This window comes from Anastrepha obliqua, chromosome 4, assembly GCF_027943255.1.
Source record: "Anastrepha obliqua isolate idAnaObli1 chromosome 4, idAnaObli1_1.0, whole genome shotgun sequence".
In the NCBI taxonomy this organism is placed as follows: Eukaryota; Metazoa; Arthropoda; class Insecta; order Diptera; family Tephritidae; genus Anastrepha; species Anastrepha obliqua.
In genome coordinates this window covers 54,991,818-55,013,283 of record NC_072895.1, presented here as the reverse complement: position 1 = coordinate 55,013,283, position 21,466 = coordinate 54,991,818, and the positions used below count along the sequence as shown (strand labels likewise).

The 21,466-nt window shown below is 35.0% G+C and overlaps 1 protein-coding gene across 1 annotated transcript; it reads right to left on the bottom strand.

The window, feature by feature from the left end:
* Positions 1-638: 638 nt before the first annotated feature.
* On the bottom strand, positions 639-14,455 carry LOC129245656 (UDP-glycosyltransferase UGT5-like). Its single transcript, XM_054883965.1, has 7 exons — positions 14,257-14,455; positions 5,135-5,296; positions 4,950-5,046; positions 1,795-2,256; positions 1,535-1,738; positions 1,187-1,461; positions 639-1,091 (listed from the first exon to the last, which is right to left on the bottom strand). The coding sequence occupies exons 1-7, from the start codon at positions 14,257-14,259 to the stop codon at positions 696-698; spliced, it is 1,599 nt and encodes a 532-aa protein (XP_054739940.1). The 5' UTR covers positions 14,260-14,455; the 3' UTR covers positions 639-695.
* Positions 14,456-21,466: the final 7,011 nt, after the last annotated feature.

The following is a 21,466-nucleotide window of genomic DNA, read 5'->3' as shown; positions in this document are numbered from 1 at the left end:
TGTAAAAAAAATTAAAAGACCAAATAAAAATAATCCACAAGAAGAATCAAAGTTTTTCATTTTTTTTTTTAAATTACCCCCAAAAAACATCGCAAGGTTACTTTTGCGCCACCTTGTATAACCGAAAACTTTTCTTTCATTACTTGATAAAAAAAATCTGGTTTGTAACACGAAAATACCTAAACTTTGTGCCCTTTTTTGTTTAGGAAATAGTTATTTTTTGCATAAAAATCTTGCACAGTGAAGGACCAAGGACCAAAATGAGTTAATACTACATATTGAAGCATGAAGGAAATTTATTTTTTATTACTTTGATACAAAAAGCGCACAAAGTAGGTACCTACAGTTTAAAGCGGGCTCCGAACGGACGATGGTTTTTTCATGGTAGAAATACTCTCGAGGTTTTGCCATTGCATTGCGAAGAGCGGCCGCTTTTAGAAAAAAACATTTTTTACATGTTTGAGCCAAAATTAGTCCAATAAATCCTCTGAGATGAAAATAAATCGTAGTATTTTTTCAACACTCCCAATATAAATTTAGGTTATTTAGGGTGGTATTATAATACTTCTTATTCTCACCGCCTGCAATCCTTGATGTTAACTGAAGCTTCGGTGGAAAAGTGCAGATAAAAATCCATGAAAGGCATAATAAAAATCTGATTTTTATTTACAATTATTTTCGAAATCAAAATATGATTACAATTTTTTCTGTTTCTGTTTATTACCATTGCCAAATCGGCGCAAAGCAAAACGCAACATACAGACAACCAACAGCAGAAGCAAAAAAATAACTCCGACAGCAAAAGCAAATACATCCAACAAGTAGAATTGGTACCACTTCAAGTCGAGACCAGCAGCACGCAAATGGGCAGCACCTTTATGCCGCACCACATAATCAATCCAAAACATGGCCGTCTCACGCGCCTGCAGTGGACGATCATGGAAAATATGCGAGAAGCGTTTGATATTATCGCGATAACTGGGATTATTCAACAACTCGGTAAGCGCATTTTTCAACACATCAAAGGTAATTGACTGGAAGTGCAGGTTGATGGCATAACCTTGCAGTGCGGCTTTCTTCAAATTCAGGTGCTGTAGAAGAAGTTTGAAATAGAATATGTTTTTAGGTTTATGAAATACATGTTTGAGCTTGTGGTAAAACGATTGGTGTTACTTGCTCTACTCACCTGATCACAATAGAAAGGCATACCAAGCATAGGCACTCCATAGTGCACACCTTCTTGTGTGCCAAACAAACCGCCATGCGTAATAAACACGCGCACATTAGGGTGTGCTAGTATATCACTTTGTGGCATCCACTTCTTCACCATAACATTTGGTGGCAAATTTACAACGCTCTCATTTTCGAATTTCCACAAGACCCGTTGCTTCATGCTGCGAAATACATCGAGAAAGATTTTCAAATAGGCATCTGGCATATCCTTACTCTCCACATTACTGCCTGTCGTGGAGCAAAAATTTAATTGTAAATTAGTTTGGTAACAAATGTGAGGTTATGCAATCAGCTTTCCTACCCAAGCTGAAGTAAATAGCGCCATGCTCGGCTTCATCTAGAAATTTCTGCATATCAGCAGGCAATTTTTCGGGTGGATAAATATGCATGCCACCTACTGGCACCAAGGCGTCAATGGTGGGGCGTGCACTGGTCAATGGCGCATAACTATTCAGCAAGATTGCCGATAGTCTCTTTTCCATGGCGCTTACCTTGGGAACATCAACTGCAAATATGTAGTCATATCAAATTATATACCATTCCTAGAAATTAGCCACTCACTTCCCAAATGTCCGAAATATTTTGTCACCAACTCATCCATCAGTGGGAAATATTTGTACTCACGATGCAAATCTTCATAGAGTGAGTAATAAGCATTTTTCGCACGCTCCCAAAAACTCATGCGATCGGTATAGGGTAGAAAACCATGTGGCACATATGACCAGGGTGTTATAATGCCAACCATCTGACTCATATGATTTTCATAGCCCAATGTGCTGGTACTTACAATAGGAATTTTATAGATATAGCTGAGTGCAAGGAAGGCTTCCTGGTAGAATTGTTCGACCAGCAGCAAATCGTAGACACCTTCTGTTTGTTTCGCATTGATAATCGCTTGAACTTTGGGTTGCTTGAGCGCATGCTCAGTCGTGGCCATACCCAAAACTTGCAGCATCTGAAAGAAGGCAGGTACATCCATTGTGGTCAACTCGAATATATTCTTAGCGCCAGCATCCTCTTTAACTGCAAAATAAATCAAGAAAAAGAGTTTGTCATTGAAAGTATTCTCAATATTCCTCAGTGCAAAAATTTAATATTTAAATACATAATTTTATATTGGGTAGTCGAAAAAGTATTTTCGTATTTTGTCAATAGATGCCGTTGGAGGCATCTATCTCCAGTACTACCAATCACATTGTGTCATATGGTGTTAGAAAGGTTACATTTTAAGCTTCATTTAAATAAAAAAGAAATTAAATTCGGAGAAGTTGAAAAAAAGTTATAGCTGTTCAAAAATGAGTGAAAATAATGAAGAAATTCGCTATATTTTGAAAGTTTTGTATGAAAAAGGGACGAATGTCACGCAAGCCACCAATGAAATTTGTGAAGTTTGCGGAGACGATGCTGTATCAGTTCGTGTAGCACAACAATGGTTCGCTCCTTCCGTTCTGGAAATTTCGATGTGAAAGATGCACCTCGCTCCGGTCGACCTATCGTTGAAAAAGTCGTTGAAATTATGGAAAAGATTGACCAGGACCGTCACATAAGCTGTGATGACATCGCCAAGGCACTAAACATTCATCATCAAACGGTTTTGAACCATTTAAAAAATTGGGAGAAAAATTTAATGGACCGAATTATCATCTGCGATTCTTTGCTGAAACGAAATGGAATCGAACCATTTCTGAAGCGAATGGTAACAGGAGACGTAAAGTGGATCAAATACGACAATAATGGGCGAAAAAGATCATTGTGCAAGGGTGGTGAAGCTCAACAAATGGTCGCAAAGCCAGGATTGACGCCTCGAAAGGTTATGCTGTGTGTTTATTGGGATTGGAAAGGAATCATCTACTATGAGCTGCTCCAGCCTGCTCGAACGATTGATTCTACACTTTACTGTCAACAACTGATGAGATTGGAGCAAGCAATCGAAAAAAACGGCCAGAACTGATCAGCAGAAAGGGCGTCGTCTTCCATCAGGACAACGTTCGGCCACACACATCTTTGATGACTCGGCAAAAACTGGGAGAGCTTGGGAAGTTTTGATGCATCCACCATATAGCCCTGACCTTGCACCATCGGACTACCATTTGTTTCAGTCAATGCAGAACTCCCTTAATGGAGTAAAGTTGGCTTCAAGAGAAGCCTGTGAAAATTACTTGTTGCAGTTTTTCGCCGAGCAACCACAAAAGTTTTACACTGATGGAATAATGTCTCTAGAAGAAAAATGGCAAAGGTGGTCGACCAAAATGGTACATATTTGGTTTAATAAAGTTCATTATAAATATAAAAAAGAAAATGAGTTGAAGTTTGATTAGAAATACGAGAAGACTTTTTCGACTACCCAATACATCGATCAGTTCAGCGGTCTGAATACTGTAGGTGTTCAAGCAATTCGTTCTTTAATTCACTCAATTTGATTTTTTTATTCTGTAAATCATGTCTATTCTCGCATAATTTATCATTCAACTGATCTAAAAGCTTGCAATAATATTCAGATTAATTATTTTAACTTTCTCAAGATAATCTAGAGAAATCTCTCTCTATCTATTGATCATCCCATGTAATATATGTAAGTACCCGGCATCGTTAAATAAAATTATTAATCACAATTTATTTTGTCGCTTTTAAAGTAGGCCCCAACTAGTGCAATACAAAACCTCCATATATTTCTAATTGATGTATTGGCTTCAGTTCTTTCTGTGGATTATGATATTTTGGGGTTGTGTTCATTTTCGAGACGCCATTTCGAAGAGTGCTCGGTAATTTGCATCTCATATCCGTAATCCCATGTCTCGTTGTTATTTGTGATTCGTTTCATGAAGGTGTGGTTAGGAGAAGCTTGGAAAATCATCTTTTCATTTACTTGCTTACGATGCTGTTTGTGGACATAACTAAGCTCTTTTGGAACCAGTCACGCTGCGACGCTTTTCATGCCCAAAATATCAGTCCTAATGCGATTTCGAAAAATAACTTATATTATAACTCGATTAAGGCAGAACAATGCAATTCAGCTACTACTTCTCGACCTCTTTGAAAGCTTCATACAATTCATATGATTGTTTCATTTTCAGTGATTTTGCACAAGAAATTTTGTTTGAAACGCAAAATTTAAGACACACTCTTCGATCAACTAATTTTTCCATTGTAAAAGTCGCAGAACACTCAGAAGTATAACAGCCAAAATCAGCTGCTGCCAACACAATGAGTGACAGAATGCGGTCAAATGAGGAATAGTAGCTTATAACAGTTGCACCTATAAATTGTGGTGACATACTCTATATTACGCTTGTCTTTTGCATGATTAGTTCCGGGCCTGGTGTATAGCTTTGAAATCGGAATTCGCTATTAAACTGTGTCATTTAATTCGGAATTCATTATTCAGTTTCAGTTAGCGTGATCAATTTGACTCATTTTGAAGCTGCTATATTGTTGGTGCCTCGACCAATATTCAATAATTAATGTATTGGCTCGACTTTATGTGCTATAGATTGCACAGCCTTTCTGGTAGAATGATTATTACAACTAACTTAAATTTGCGTCCACTGACTTAAAATTTCGTTATTCAAATTTAATAATTTTCAAACGCAGTAAGTTCATGAACTTCATCACGACAAAAATGTAAATTTTGAACTATTCTGGATATTCAAATTTATTTATTATATGTAAATATTTAGCGAACGGCTATTGAATATGGTAACTTTTTCATTACTTACTATCCTTCCAAAAATCATAAACCGGTTCAATTAATATCTCAGTGTAATTACTGCCCAGGTTGAGTGATGCCATCGTGTATGCGGTAATCATGGTCACCTAGATGAGTATTAAACAAAAAAAGAAAGGTTTGGATAATAAAATTGGCAAAATTCTTCTCAAAATTATATAAGGTAATTTTATGCACCTGATGTCCATTCTTAATCAACTCGCTTATTAGAGCTCGATGCATCATGAAGTGACTTTTGCCGGGAAACGAGTAAACCGCGAGTATTCTGGCGCCATTGCTGGGGGGAGTAGCAGCTAAGAGAATTGAAAGCGCCAGTAGGCCAATGAATATTTTTGAGTTCTAGAAAACGAGATGTGTTGTTCATAAATATTTTGATTGAAAAAATACAGAATTATATACATACGAGTACATACATATTTTGAAAGTTATGTGCCTAAAGTATTTGGAGATTACAAGCTTATAAAATATTAATTTTCTTATAAAATTATAATATATTTTTGCCTCTTCATAACTAAAATTCCTTTATTTCATCCAGTAAGAAGTAGTAAAGACTTAAACCTTGGAGATCAGGCCAGATTTCTTGGCTTTTCTGGAACATATAAACGATCATATAGTACTAGAATAGCCCAGCATGTTTCAGGGTTTTATGTACACTAGGTTAAAATTTTAATATTTTGGTCAAAGAATTCTTCTTTATATAGTTTTTTTTTAACTGCATGAGAACTATCGGTAACGATGGTTTGATAGCTGAGAATGGAAAGCTGTGTTAAAATGTCTGCTCAGTAAGGTTTGACAAGTCATCTTGAATCTTTTAACGCCAGAAGAAAGCTTCCTAATTGTGGAAATTTACTTTGAAACTTATAAACTTGTTCGTGAAGTTCATACAGCACTGACGGTATCATTGGTCGTTATTTATTTAGAAATGACGAAGCAGATGACGTTACGGTGAATGGCGAGCGGTTTTGCGCCATGCTGACTGAATTTTTGCTTCCAAAAATTAGTCGGCAAAGCTTCGACGAGGTCGCAAATTGCAATACAGCGCGGGTAACAAACGATTTTTCGTAATATTCAAACCATACGACCAGATTTATTGGAGAAAGCGATACAAAATTGGACTGATCGAATGGAACATGCAACTCGTAGTCCCGGCAGACATATGTCAAAAAATAGATACCATGAAATTATCTACCAGAATATAATAAAAAATTATTCATTCCAACAATATTTCTGTTTTTTTTTTATAATTAAAAGTAAAATAACCGATACTGTTACGTGCAAAAAGTGATAGAAATATTGTTGCTAATGTTCTATTTTAGAATTTCATAAGGATCGTTTTTGGGGAACTTGTGGTGGGAGTTAAGCTCCTATTTAAACTCTATTTTGAGAGAAGTCCAAAAATGCTTATTGAATAAGATATTAAGGACTAAAGTATTATACGAAGATATTTATTTGCCAAAAAATGTCAGTGCGAATATTTTTTTTTTTATAATAATAATATAGTAGGTAAAACATACATTGAGCCAAAAAACCCAGAACCAACCCATCAGTCGAACTACAGACCCATTACATTTCTACCTACTCTTTACAAAATAATAACTTCTATAATTATATACACAACTTTCACGCTAGAACATTTTAACGAATCATCAGAAGTGCTGCAAAAAGGGCTGTAGAGGATGTAAAGAGCAATTAATAATAGATACACTACCCAAATGCGCAATCTACATATTATATATTATCAAAAAGCCTGAAAGTGCTACAAATATATAAAATACACCCAAACCTTATACACTTTTTAACAACTAAAACATATGGATAATAATAATAATATGTGACGCTTTCACCCTTTATTGGGTGTTTGGTCGAGTTCCTCCTGTTTTCCAAAAAAAATTGTTTTTCGTAAAAATCCAAAAAATATTATTCAAATAATAAGAAAACAATTTAAAAACGACAAAATCAAAAATTTTTTTATACAGTTTTTTTTAATTTTGTAGAAATTTTCAGAATTTTAGTTATATGGTTTTTATTTCAGTATGAACTATATTTTTTATAAAAAATAATATTAGACAGAAAGTAAATAAGAAGTCAAAACTGTGAAATATGTTGCGTTGCTATTATTGGGAACACAGGTGTATATAGATTACAGTTATTGGATGTTGGTACTTCGACCTTATGGTCTTTTATGCAGGCGTATATAACCACAAAGCTAGCCCGCCGCACAGTGCGGCCGATTCCCGAAAAGCTGGCCAAAACTCAAAAAATTAAGTAATTGATTCAAAATTTCTTAGTCGGGGGTTGTCGGGGTCGCTGATTACGAATTTGATCTTAAAATTTTGAAAATCCACCCCCTTCCACCCCTATTGGCCACCCCCTCACGTGAAATAGCGTATATTCAAGAACATAATCAAGATGCATGTAAATTTATATGTTTTCGGGGTCGCAAGGTAGCAAGTGGTAGCAGCTGAATCTTGTTTTATTCAGTAACCATTACTTTTTTGAGTAACCTTTAATAGGTTTCAAAGCAGCATATGACGGCGTTGTATTACTATACAGTTTGAAAACTCAAATTTTATAAAAAAAATTGCAAAAAATGTATCTACGTATTGCTGCAGCTAAAAATTTTGTGTCGAGGTATTGACATGTACTAAAGATTTCTCGTATTTTACTAATCTTCCGAAGATGATTCCATTTGGTTTTGTTCAATTTACTCCATTACAAAATCTTTCAAATGTTAAGTACAACTTTCACTATTCATCGACAGTAATACGATGCTTAAACGAAGGCCACGTTGCGATTGAAAATACAGAGGATACTTAGGGTACAGGACGTTGCTATGAACGGTTTTCACTACTCAAGGCATTACTGTAGCCAACCCAAAGACGAAAAAACTCTATCTAGAAACTTTTTTTTTCGACTTTTGGCCAGCTTTTTGGGAATCGGCCGCACAGTGCTGCGGACGTGGACAAAATCGCAAAACTCGAAAGTCTTCTAACTTTGACTTTTTGGAAGCTTTTTGAAAGCTAGCACTCCAATTAAGAAAACTTGGACTGATTGGTATCATTTGAAAGCTAAGACTCCAGTTAAGAAAATAGTTTTCAACCAATTTTGGGCAAAAATAGACCTTAAGCTTTATCCTCTCAAATCATAAGTAAGTTTTACACACAATTTCACTTCCACGCTTGGTATATAAAAGTATCTAGTTGTGGTAATTTCTTTTTCTTAATTCATTTTTATCCCTAACTAATTAGATGTACCGCTGTACTTTTATAGAAATAATTATGATGAACTCAAAGTATATGCCTCATATAAAAAATTAAAAACGAATATTTTTTTTTTAAATGTATAAAAATAATTTCAACATGCTAAAACTCAAAATTGGGAAAATTTAGACACATAAAAAATCCTAAGATTTGTTTATGGTTTATGCCAATTGAAACCCGCTATTAGTAGAGGAAAGTAATATATTCTCGGGCTTTTTCCACCTCGCAAAAGTACTTCATTTAAAAAAAGGGGCTAAATGCCATTTTTTCGTAGTTGTTTTAGGTAACCTGTATTTATAATACGAGAAAGAATTTTTTATGAATGTCATCAGACCTGCATTGTTTGTTCGATTTTCAAAAATGAGGCGTGGCATTAAACAGCTTGACCATAAAGTTTTGTTTTTGGAAGTAAAGACTCGATTTGGCGATTAAGGACTATGTGAAATTTGATGAAATGAACAACTGACACCAGAGAGATTTCTCTTCACTCCGTATGGTTAGACGGATTTAGATGGAATTCGGCGCACGGATCGCTTATAACTTGTTATAACTAATAACTATTGTTACGTAGAAAAATCATCAGGTAAGGGGGCAACTGCTCCAGCGCTTTAAAATTTTCGTTTTGGGCTTTTTTTCCATTAAAACTTATTTTACAATCTAAAGAATATCTTTTCAGTGCTTTTTTTTAATTATGTTTATTTGTAAAGATTTCGTACATAAATTGATGTAATCTAAATGAACAAGACTAATAAATTTAAACAAAAATTAAGATTAACATTAATCCTTATTAAATACAAACGTAGATTATTTTAAGAGTATAATGAAAAAGTCGAAAAAAAAACATTATACGAACAACAAATTTATGGGGTATAATATAAAAACAGACGACACCAATTCAAAATAAAAAAACATATATTATTCCTTTTGGCACCAAAATTTTTGGCATTTAATGTCTTCTAAACTTTACAATATTTAAAAGGTATACTCATATCGAATCTAAGTTCATTTTCGTCAGGCTTAGAGGATTTTATAGATTTACCTGTACAGGTATCTGTGGTATAATATCGGTAGAGCCTCATCATTTTGCACCATTGTGTTTTTGTCAAGTTAGATAAAGGCCTCAGGGGGGATAAATCCTAGTTCCGGAGAATTTTTTATGTACTCCTCGTTAGTGTAGAATGTCCCATTTATGAGATTGTTCATAGTGCAGTTCAGGCATCTTTGTATGTGCTTCCTTGTGAGATTAATCATGTAATTATCTATTCTGTGAACTTTGGATATTTTATAGAGATAACTATTAGAATAATATTTTGTGTAATCACTTTGTGGTTTATTGTATAGCAAGGTGCATGCCCTGAGACATTTGAGTTCAAAGATTCTAATTTTTTTCATGTAGGATGGAGATATGTTGAACCATATGGGAACGACGTATATAATTATAGGTCGTATTAAACATTGGTATATGACTAACTTGACTCTAGGAGATATATGTTGTGAAGAGAATAATTGTTTATATAAAAAGTATGCCCTTGTGGCCCGCTCCAACTGTTGATTTACGTGATGATTGAAGTATAAAAACTTGTCCAGGTGTATTCTTCAATATTTCACTGTGCTCCGCACCGAAAAACTTGACTCATTTATCTTTGGTTTCATTCTAAAATTTTTCCAATTTTTTTGAATATCATGATTAAATTTTTTTAGGGGGGGTCTAAACAAGATTGCTTCGCACTTTTTTGGGTTTATTTTTAGGTGCCAATTTTGTGTATATTTTTCGATAGATATTGTTGTTTGCGCGATAGATGACGAGATCGTCAGCATATGAGATGATATTTTCAAAATTATCGACAAGGTCCAGAATAAATATATTAAAAACGTATTGGTGAGTTGACTGTTCTTTGCTGCAACTCATAATAAATGATTCCTTTTAAGTCCCACCAAATAGAGAGTAGAACGTTACTGGCCGTTACTCCTAGTTTAGCCATCGATTGAGCTGTTTCATCACGCTTTGACCACGCTTCGCACAATATTGTCGTGTCTGACCCATTTTTCATATCAACTTCAGAAAATAATTTCTGTTTACCAAAACTGATCTATTTATCCATTTATTTGCCTGCCTATTTGTTTTAACGAGCAGGTTTTGGCAGGTTTATTATTTAAAGAAGCCATAGAAAGTTACCAAAAACACTTAAGAAAATATCGATTTCTGATACACGAATAACTGGAGTACATACCAAAAAAGATTTCATGACTCATTTGCTATTACCATCAAGACCATTAGTTTCATATCGAAGGAACTTAAAACAAGGAAACAAAACTTCAAAGGGTTCTTATTTAAGCATTAAGCAATATGTGGAAAATGAAGAAAAAAGATAATAGCATCGTACTCTTTGCATCATTTATAAGTTCCTCCTGACAAGATTTAAGTTCAGAAACTGATGCATAATACACTATGAATATATCATCACTTTATAGCTCCGTTTTATTTTCCTAATTTTAGGAAATTTGTGTTGATTTCTGCGTCGGTTTTTTTCAAACTTTTTAACTCGATATTTTTCAAAATTGGTAACTTGTACGGAAAAACCGATATCATTTTTGAAATTAGTGTGATGTAATCCCTTTAGGAGCACAGTTTCAACAAATTTCAACCATTCCTTCAATTTTTTTTTACTCTTTTCATGGGGTCAGAGGACTGTGCGCCGTCAGCCACTGGTATCGTTAGTAATAATATTGTAGTAAAATATATGTACGTAGGTCTCATAAAAACGCTTAATTTGTGTAATTATTTATTGTGTCATTAAAAAAAACACACAAACCTGTATATTAGTACATACTTTATTCTGGTCTATCATTAGCTTCTGTCTAATTTAAATTCTATAATTTAGGTACGTGTATGTATTTATTATTCATTTCCCGAGCATTTATTTCCACATTATCTCACGAAAGCCTCCGCAAAGATAACTACAATGAATGGGCAAAAATTTAATAGTGTATATGGTAAACAAACAATTTGATAAGCACGCAAGTTATAAAACTATATTTGAGTGGAATAAACAAATTAGTTTCTATTGTAGTACAATGTTGTTAGTTGCGCTGAAAGAAGCAACACATAATTGTCAGTATTAGATCGGGTCGGTCTTCATACAAGCAAAAAGTAAATTTGCAAAATGTTTGTATTTATTGTATTATAACTTGATTATTTGCTTACTGCTTTCCTTATTGCTAAATTCATAAAAAAAGTTATAAAGCTTCAAACACTTAACAATTAACCCTTAAATGAGCGACCTTTGTTTTTTGGTTGTTGTTTAAAAATATATATTATTTTTTATTTATTCAAGAATCTTCTTAGTATACGAATAATAATAGAAAAGTCATTTGACCATTTTTTGAATATCATTTAGGCGAAGAATGGTAAGGACAAGAATGAAAACTAATGAACTAAATTCAAAAGTTTAGTATTTTTTTAATTATTAATGCGTCATTAAATTAGACCTGTTCTCAAACTAGAGCTCCTGTATGCATCATAAATTTGGAAAGTGACTGACGTGATCTGCAATAAATTACAAGCTTTCGTAAACAAAATTTGTTTTTTCTTTGTTCGCTCCACTCGGGCGTTGGTTTCGTTAATCTATTTTGCTTTCTGGCAGGGTAGGTGATTAGCCTGCCGCGTAAACAAATACCACCGCAAAATCTACCGGACTTTCTGGCCAGTTACCATCAGAAAGGAGAACCTTCCCTCTCCTTCGCAAAAACATATCCCCTAATCTGGAAATCAAAAAGCGAAAATGGAGCTGAATTGGCCACACGTTAAGTAAAGATAAAAGCAACAAAACAAAAATAGCTTTTGCATGGAATCCACAAGGGAAAAGAGGTCGTGGTCGCACAAAGATGACGTGCGTGAGAACGGTGCGCACTGAAAGCGAACAATTCGGTTCCTGGAGTCATAGAAGTCATGAGAAAATACTGGTTTCCGTCCTAAGATATTCCAAGGAATAAATAATAAGTATACTTTGCAATAAAATAAATAAAGATATAAAGATAATAATAAGGTTTTTTTTTTTGTTGTTTTTATCGGATAACAAATAATCAAATTAGAATAATTTTGGTGACTTTGGAAAGATCAACAAAATCATTTTTTATAGTGCCGAAATTTTCGCGACGTATGTAAGCTTTATATGCAGGAGTGGATTTTTGTCACTTTTGTTTTTGATCTACTCTAATAATGTATACATATATGTATGTATGTTTATATGGTATCACGTAACATGGTACCCAGAACAAATGGCACAATGTGTCAGCCAATTGGCAACATTTACTAATAGTATTTTATTAATGTAAGCAACCGTTTACTGTTGTAAAGGTATTAACCCATTAACGGCACTGGAAAATATGTATATATTCCACCTACAAAAGTAGTCATAACTTTTCAAATTTGAATGCATTGCTTTCTACCTCGATTATTAACTTTTTAGAAGTTTCTAGAGACTCGCAAAAATTATATAAATGGGCACTATTTATTTGCTGTAAATTTTTAAATATAAAAAACTAAAAAGATGGGGTTGTTTTCCAAAAACAGTTTCAAGCACAAATTTAATTTGACATTTTCTAGATCGAGTACGATGTCTGTTTTTCAAATTAGAAATGCCGAATCAAATTTGAAGTTTTCAAAATGTTTGCAGGTGCAAAATTTCAAATCAGAACTTCAACGAATTCTTTGTTTTAGTAGTCAGAAATTTTAAAAAATTGTCACCACATGAATTCCACCATATTTTTAGAATTTGTCAACTTTGACCACAAATTTCAACTCAGCACATGAACAAACCTTAATAAACATTTTACATTTTGTTCAATCGCTTTTAGATTATGCGAAAGCGTGAACGGGTTAAACATCAATAATATTTCACTAAAAGTTCAAGTGTTTTATGACGACAACACCGTTTAGTTAAACTTAAATATCATGCGCTTGTTAAGTGCTCAAAAGCAATTGTAACAATTTAACTGTTTTTATGTAATACCCTTAAGCATGTAAATTTAATTTGATTAGGACGAATATCCTTTTGTAATTGTTAGCAGCCTGCTTTTAGTCCATGGGCAAGTCATAGCTGGAAACTGAGTTGGTGACACCTCCACAAAATGAGCTGATTTTCTTACAGTTCTGGTACATAGTTTAAGCTCTAGAGAGATTCTAATCAAAATTATTTAAAACATCAGTAATTCTCTTTAGGTAAGATATTTACATAAAAGAAGACGGCCGCTGTAGAAAAGTCGTTCGCGCGTTCTTTCGTTGGTTATTTTCAAATTTTTCGAGTCTAAAAAATTCAACCATTTGTCATTTCAAAACGAATGGCGACATCCACAAATACACTTGACTACAGAGGGGGCCTTTGCCAATGATATATGTAGTGTCAAAATATGATAGTATTAACAAAAGTTTATGGCTATGATTTCTTTATGGATCCAGGATCCATGAGTGATCAGTGATTTAAGAAGATTCATGAGGTTGATGGCATACAGACATTTACAGTCACCGCAGATCTGATCATAAGTTCACCAAAGGTGGTCAAAATTTGCTTTAGAAATGGGAATGAAGCCCTGCAAAAAAAATAAAAAAACATGGTGAAAATGTGGGCTACGACCGATAAGTGTATGCATGCTCGGTTCCACTAAATCTCATTGTCCGACTTTTTGACTAAAAATCATATTTCAACTGTCAACCACTATTTTCCTGAATTGGCACATTGAATTAAAATGCATTCATCCTTAAAAGGTAATGTCTTATGTGTACGCAGAAGCTATCCGAAAGCCTTCATCGTTAATTATCTAAATCCCATTCGATCTGGTTTTAAACACCCAAATCGCTGTATTGAGTCGGTTTTTACTGCTCTTAGCACTTGTAGCTGTTTTGCAACGAATTTTCACTCTCTTTTAATTATTCACTTTAATAAATACACATTTATCGCTTTTTCCAAACTGATTTTGTTTATATTTTTTTAGAAAAAAAAACTGAGAATTTGTATTACTTCTCCTATGCACTTAATTTACCATTTCTTTGTAATTTCAATATTAAAGTATTAGACTGTGACTATATTTATTTATTTTTCATTCAAACGTTGCCTTTGTAATGTATAATTATATAATTAATTTTCTGGTTGGTTTTTTAAGAATAAGTCCACATCACTTCACTGACAACATTTTATTAGAATCTTACTTCATATGTTGCCTCTTCATCACTGATTTATATCAGCTATAACCATATGCTTTGACGCGGTGAATTCTAAAGTTCTCCTGTTGATAATACAATTTGTAATTTTTTATGTTTCCGTCATCTAAACTGCTTACAAATGAACATTAGGAGTATCCGTTAATCATTGCAAAATGAGAGGTGTCGCTATTAAAAAGCGAGATGGATGCTGTAGAACATTTTATTTTGACTAAATACATATCGGCGTCTTGCGGTTTAGTTTTTCAAATTTTGTAGGAAATAATAAAATCTTTCAAAGAAATTTTCCTCAGGCATTTATTCTAAAATATCCTTAATACATGGCGGCGTAAAATTAGTCAGCCGAATATGTTTTTGGATACATTTTTTACTAAATTAAAAGAAATGATTTTGAGTGATGGAATCTTTATTTTGGCATTTGTGCGCTTCTTCCTTGTCGGTTTGTTTGCTGCTCCTGTCAATATCTCAAGTGTCAAATATGATGGACGTCGAAGAAGTGGACTTAAAGTACATTCACATATAGGTATACATATGGCAGAATACTATTGTGAAAGGTTTTTCTTCATAGAAATTATTTTGGTGTTTTTGATTTGTTTAACTATTATTAACGATAGCTATTTTAGAAGTAGAAGGAATAACTTATTTAATTGCGCAATTGGCTACTAATAATAAACAGTTGGAGGCAATCCATAAACGACTTTTACTGAGGTTTCAAAAAATAGGTATTCGAAATTCGATATTACATTTTATAATAAGCAGTAAAGGCCAAATGGAGGATGGTTCCATATGTAGAAGTCCACGCAAGTGGGGAAAGTACTGATCGGCATTCACTTGGGAGTGGTCAGGACGATTCTTCTCCATATGGTTCAAGCAGCTCACAACTCCCGGGATTACCACAAGTATCCTTTGGGTAGCTTCCGAACACCCGTTCGGGAGTGAGCTAACGTGAGAAGGCGAGACATTCCAGACAAACAGTCGGCGCACTCGCGTAGCGGCCCCACGTCACTGTTGACAGCTATGATTTCGAGGTTGTAAAAGACTCCCTATGCTTAGGAACCAGCATTACCACCTATAATAATGTCAGCCTGGAAATCCAACGTAGAATCTCTCTTGCCAACAAGTGCTACTTTGGACTAAGTAGGCAATTGAGTAGTAAAGTCCTCTCTCGACGAACAAAACTAATACTCTACAGGACTCTCATCATGCCCGTTCTAACGTATGGCGCAGAAGCTTGGGCGATGACAACATCCGCTTGGAGTGTTTGAGAGAAAGATTCTGTGACCATTGCGCAAGAGAATTAAAAAAAACAAAAATAATAATATTTAAATGATTAAATAAAACTAACTTCATTTGAAAAATCTTACAATTTCATATCTATAACGGACTTAACTTGTAACAGAACTTATGGCAGGACTAAGTATTGACGAGCAGATGTCGAAAAGATTGGCGAAACGACGAGAAAGCGGATGGAAGTAAATGCCAGCCTTTTTCTTTTCGACATATTTTCTTAAGGGCTAATACACTTCTCAGATCTAAATACATTAAAAAAATTATTATTCAGGCCGAATTCACTTCATGACTATTAGTCAATTTTTTCCTCGATTCTCTTACGTCGATTTTGGCCGAGTTTAACAAAGCGCGCCAGTCGTTTCTTTCTCCTGCTAACCGGCGCCAATTGGACACACCAAGTGAAGCCAAGTCCTTCTCCACTTGATCTTTCCAACGCAGAGGAGGCCTTCCTCTTCCTCTGCTATCACCAGCTGGTACCGCATCGAATACTTTCAAAGCCGGAGCGTTTGTATCCATTCGGACGACATGACCCAGCCAACGAAGCCGCTGGATCTTGATTCGCTGCGCTATGTCTTATACTATTTATATTAAGTATATGTGCGCATTCTCACCTTTTTTTTATTAAAGTTTAGGTTAGCAATCTTTCATATACCGTACAACTGTTCACATATTTTTTTTTGCTAACTGACCACTAAGGCGCCTTTATCATGTAAAAAACAAACAGCAGTCAATATTTTTACAAGCGATTGTAATGCCAGCGCATTGACTTCTGCGTCAACTCAGACTCATCGAAGTTTCGTCTTCAGTAGCAATAGTACAGGGTCCGGTACTCAAAGTGTAACCAATTAAAAAGGCCATACATTTAGTTTAATTTAGAAAAATTACTTTTATTCAATTCAAAGTGTTTACTCAATTCAAAATTCAAATGTTTGAAAATAATACAAAGTAAGGAATCAATTCACTTTTGCTCGATATGACCACATTTTGCATCGACTATGACCTTGAGACGGTGCAGGAAGGAATCGTAAGCTGCCCGAATATGACTCACAGGTATTTTGGCCTACTTGCAGGCAATGGTTTTTTTCAGCGCCTCGAGACTTGTGAATCTTTTAGTTCGGACCTTGCTCTCCAAAATAGCTCAAAGAGAATAATCCATCCGATGCGCGGCTGGTGAGTTTGAGAGCCATTGTGTGGACGTTATGAAATTCGGAACGATGTTTTTTAGCCATTCTTGGTTCACTCGAACTTTGTGGGAAGGTGCTGAGTCCTGTTGAAACGTTCACGGTCTGCCACCGAAACCTTTGTCTGCCCACGACTTTAAAGCAACCTCCAGAATACTTTCCCTATAATATTTCGCCTTTACCTTGACGTCAGATTCGATGAAATTGATTGTAGAGCGCCCATCTGCGGTTATAGCTGCCCAAACCATTAGCTGTGGCGGGTGCTGCCTCCTGGTGGCCAATCGGTGACTCAAATTCTCGTATGAACGGTCGGTCAAATGAACCCCATCATTTTGGGATTTTACGAAATGCTCAATTTGAAAAATTTTCTCGTCAGAAAACACAATGTTTGAAAATTGACCGCTTTCGGCCAAGCGAAGCAACTCCTTCATTCTCTCAGGTCTGACTTGTTGCTGTTTTTGTGTGAGATAATGCGCCTTTGGATCTTGTAAGGCTTTACTTTGAGATCATTTTTCAGTATGAGGCGGAGGCTACGATCAGATATTTTCAGTTATTTCGCAATTTCATTGGTAGTTCGTCAAGGATTTCGCTCAAGATCCAGAAATTCGGCGAGCTGTTGCTTCTGAAGTGGCGTTAGCATTCTCGACACCCATCTTGTCCTTACCTTAAACTTACAAATATAATCGTGGAGCACTTGTAAAAGTATCATAGATGATTATACAATCATTTCTGCGATTGGATTCTTTGTTAACGGTACTCCATCCAGAAAGAATTTTCGACTTTTTCAAAAATGCGTCGTCTAGCGGTCGGGCTAAGCGCTCATCGTCTTCTTTTCCTTGCTGGAATATGGCATATCACTTAGATGGTAGAGAAGCGAGAGTCTTCGCCCATAAATAGAAGACATCTCTTCAATAATGATTTGTAGTATTTTTACTTTCCTAACTTGTTATCGATTGGCGATCTTTCAAAAGTCAATGAACAGATTTAACGGAAACTTAAAAAAACTTAAACTTAAACCTTACATTATATCGCCATGCTCTAAGTAAAACTCTTAAATACAAACTGACTAAACGAATATCCCTAATGTGTATAAATTGAGGGTATGACAGAAGCTTGTTCTTCAAATCTACCGGCATTTGGCGTAGGCTAAGTGAATAATAAATAGAAAAAATTGAAAAGGTAGATATGTAAATAGATATAAGCATTTGTATGAGGCTTCCTATTTATATTTCTGGCCTAGCAATGGAAAATGAAAACTGGTTTTATTATTTTTCAAAATATTTCCCATTTGACAATAAATTGATTTTTTAAATTGTGTTAGATCCAACGCGAACATAACTTCTTTACCTTATGGTGATCATGTAAAATTTTATTGATAGGCGTCATATTAATGGCCTACTCACATATTTTGCTCACAGCATCAAAACATTCATACGCAATTTTTTACGGTTTAATTCCATTTTTTTGCCGATATCAATTTTTAAAGCCACTGTTAGTTGCGCTAAAATGGCTCACACTTCAAAACGTGCCGAGTTCGTTTATGGTAAAATATGCTCAATTTTTGAATGGAAATGTCAAATGGCGCCTGACAGCATTAGAAGTGCCAACGTCCACTGGATTCTGGATTTATCTTTAGTCTTTCCACTTTTTTCATTTTTAGTGACACCTAGATGTCAGTACTGAATAATTCCTAGACGGTACCATTTTTTGTCATCTTTGACATTTGTCGGACAGATGTACAATTCTTCACGATAGACCAACGCGTTAAAACTATTGAACTTATCATGAAAATGGTCGTTCTTTACAACATATAGCAAAATTCGTGATGTTTTTGGTGAAATAATCGTCCGAATGAGTCGATAATTCAAAGGTTGGTGAAACAATTTCAAGAAACTGGTTCTCTCGAGAGTAGAATAAGTACTCACAGTATTGAATATTGCTGCTGTAGTTTAAAGTGTTGCTGAACAAACGTCAATATCGATATCTCGACGTGCTCAACAATTAGAAATTCTCAATTTACTGTTTGGCGTGCTCGTCGTGGACAATTTTTCACATATAATTGTTAAGAGTCGTATGTTTAACCCCTTGCCGAGCTTTAACGAGTCTGACTCGTGATGAAAATTTTGGCCCAAACATGAATATGATGAACCAAGCTCGTGAATAGATCGTTAGACCAAACGTAAATCAAACATAAACATCACGAGCCTGGGTCATGAATTAATGTTAGTTTCTATCTGTACGCCACCAAAGTTAGTCACGAGTCTCATAATTGCTGTTACATCATCTCGCGCATCAGTCTGGCTTATTTATCACGCGTTGACTCGTAACACTTGGGCCCTAGTTTCGTTGAGCTAAATGACACTGCAAGGGGTTGATAAAAATGTTAACCTGAAAAAATCTACATTTCTATAAGTTTTATTTTAAAACAACATATAGGCGCGTCTTTTGAAATACCCTTTATAAATACGAACTGAAAATAGATTTGGTTTGGAACGGCTTATGTCGCGTACTGAAATTTCATATGTATGTATATGTATACAGCGAAAAATCCTTTGGGCGAATACTTACCGTCAGTTAGATTTTGCCCGTCTAAGAGAGGTGCCTTCCAAAGAAAAGAGGGTAACTTCCACCCATACATAAGATTTGGTACAAAAAACAAAAGCCTGGTCAAGAGATATGCCTGGCTAATGGAGGCGCCCGTTAGAAGTTGTTACACCATACATACATATGTATATGATATAATTAAGGTTTCCTATCTGTGGTGTGCGTCTTGATGTTGTTCCACTCCGAACGGCAGATGGTTTTTTTTAAGATCTTTTTCATGGCAGAAATACAACCAGAGGCTTGTCATTGTCTGCCGACGAGCAATAGTTATTGGAAACAACTTTTTCTATCATTAGGTATACTATAGATTCGAACCTGAAAACATACGAATGATCGTCCCGCACTAACCATTCGGCTACAGCGGCCTACTGAAACTTCATACAGTTACATTAATTACGAAAAGCGTTAGGTATTGTAAAAGGGCGCGTATTACCTCTCATACAAATCACATATCGTGACATTCTCAAATTGATTTATTTTATCACAGAAAAAATTGGAAAAATGCGTGATGAGCTCAGGTATCGCAAACAAACTCCCTCCTATACAGAGGTGCTGGCATTTGTCAAGATACTTATTATGATGATTATATAGTTACATTGTAGATACGAGTATAGTTCAAATGAAATTGGATAAAATCTACTGCTTACAGTGAGAAGTGAGGAGCTCTAGAAGTTTTTCTATTGCTCGCTGCGGCTTATTTATTTTGTTTTCGATGCCTTCGGCACGGCTGCTAGAAGTCGATGTAATGCAGAAACTTTGAACTTCCCCTATAAGTGCTGAGTTTAGTAGGAATGGACGGTTGCTGCTTGTAGTTATACGCATAATCTTCAGTTTCGAGACATTGATATTGAGTTCCCTATACCGTGCCACTGTCGATATAGATTCGAATTTTCGTACCATGCCGTCGTAGTTTTGCGCAAGGATGGAAATATCGCCGACTTAGTAGAGGTCGTTTAAGGATCAGCAGAGACCTGAAGTGATACGTCCACATAGCCTTATTAACTAGAACTTGACCTACGATGACGTCTAGGACTATGTTAAAGAGAGTTGGAGAGAGCAGGTAGCCTTTTTTAACTCCAGATTTTATGCTAATTGCATCGCTTAATTATCCTTCATGCAGAATTCGGCAGCCTGCGTCGTGGTATGCATTGTCGGGGATGCATCGGATACATCGGAGTGCAGCCCAAATAGCATCGTGCCGAAGATTATCTAATGCCTTAGCAAACTTAGTAAATATTAGATAAATTGGTGAACGATAATCCGCGTAGGGTAAGCTTCGTGGATTCGCTTATTTATAATATGAGCAATGATAAGTGCATTGTGAAAGATCGATTTTTTGAAATTTGGAATGTCAATGAATGGGATGCGTTAATTGGACTCAAATTTATGGAGTAGTTCACAAAATCATCAGACTATTCCACTCACATAATATAAGAATAAAATAAATAGGCAAAATGCTTACACAGGTGGCATTTTATGTTCCAAGACGATTGTGTTTAGCCACCATTTGGGCTCAGATAATATTCGTTAATTGTCATTAACCAATCGGAGAGCGTCATCGGTAACAATTAATCATGGAACATCTAATGCCACAAAAACGTGTTTAAAGTATTTTAATTAAACAGTTATTAAATTGTCCTCTTGCGAAGAAAAAAATTTAAGTCTTCTGTTTAATATTTTTAATTAGCGTCATTAGCAGAAGAAAGAAACATAGACTGGCGTGCTTTGTCACTATAAATTCAGTTAAAGTCGCCTATTTGATAATTTTGCCAATTAAGAAGAGGACGATGTAATGAGTAAATATTATTATATATATTCTACATTTGTACCTTAAGTATTCAATATTGACATTTACACTGTGAATGAGAAAATTCCTGAAATATTTTGTAACAAATAAATTGCAAAAAGTTTTCCTATTAGTAAATATAAATTAAATATTGTGCTACTATTAAATTTA

What these genes read in the sequence shown, in the direction of transcription:
- LOC129245656 (XM_054883965.1), bottom strand. An exon ending in TGATTAAGAATGGACATCAG is followed by an intron (nt 5,047 to 5,134) that starts GTGCATAAAATT and finishes ATACTCATCTAG; the next exon opens with GTGACCATGATTACCGCATA. An exon ending in ATATTTCGGACATTTGGGAA is followed by an intron (nt 1,739 to 1,794) that starts GTGAGTGGCTAA and finishes ACATATTTGCAG; the next exon opens with TTGATGTTCCCAAGGTAAGC.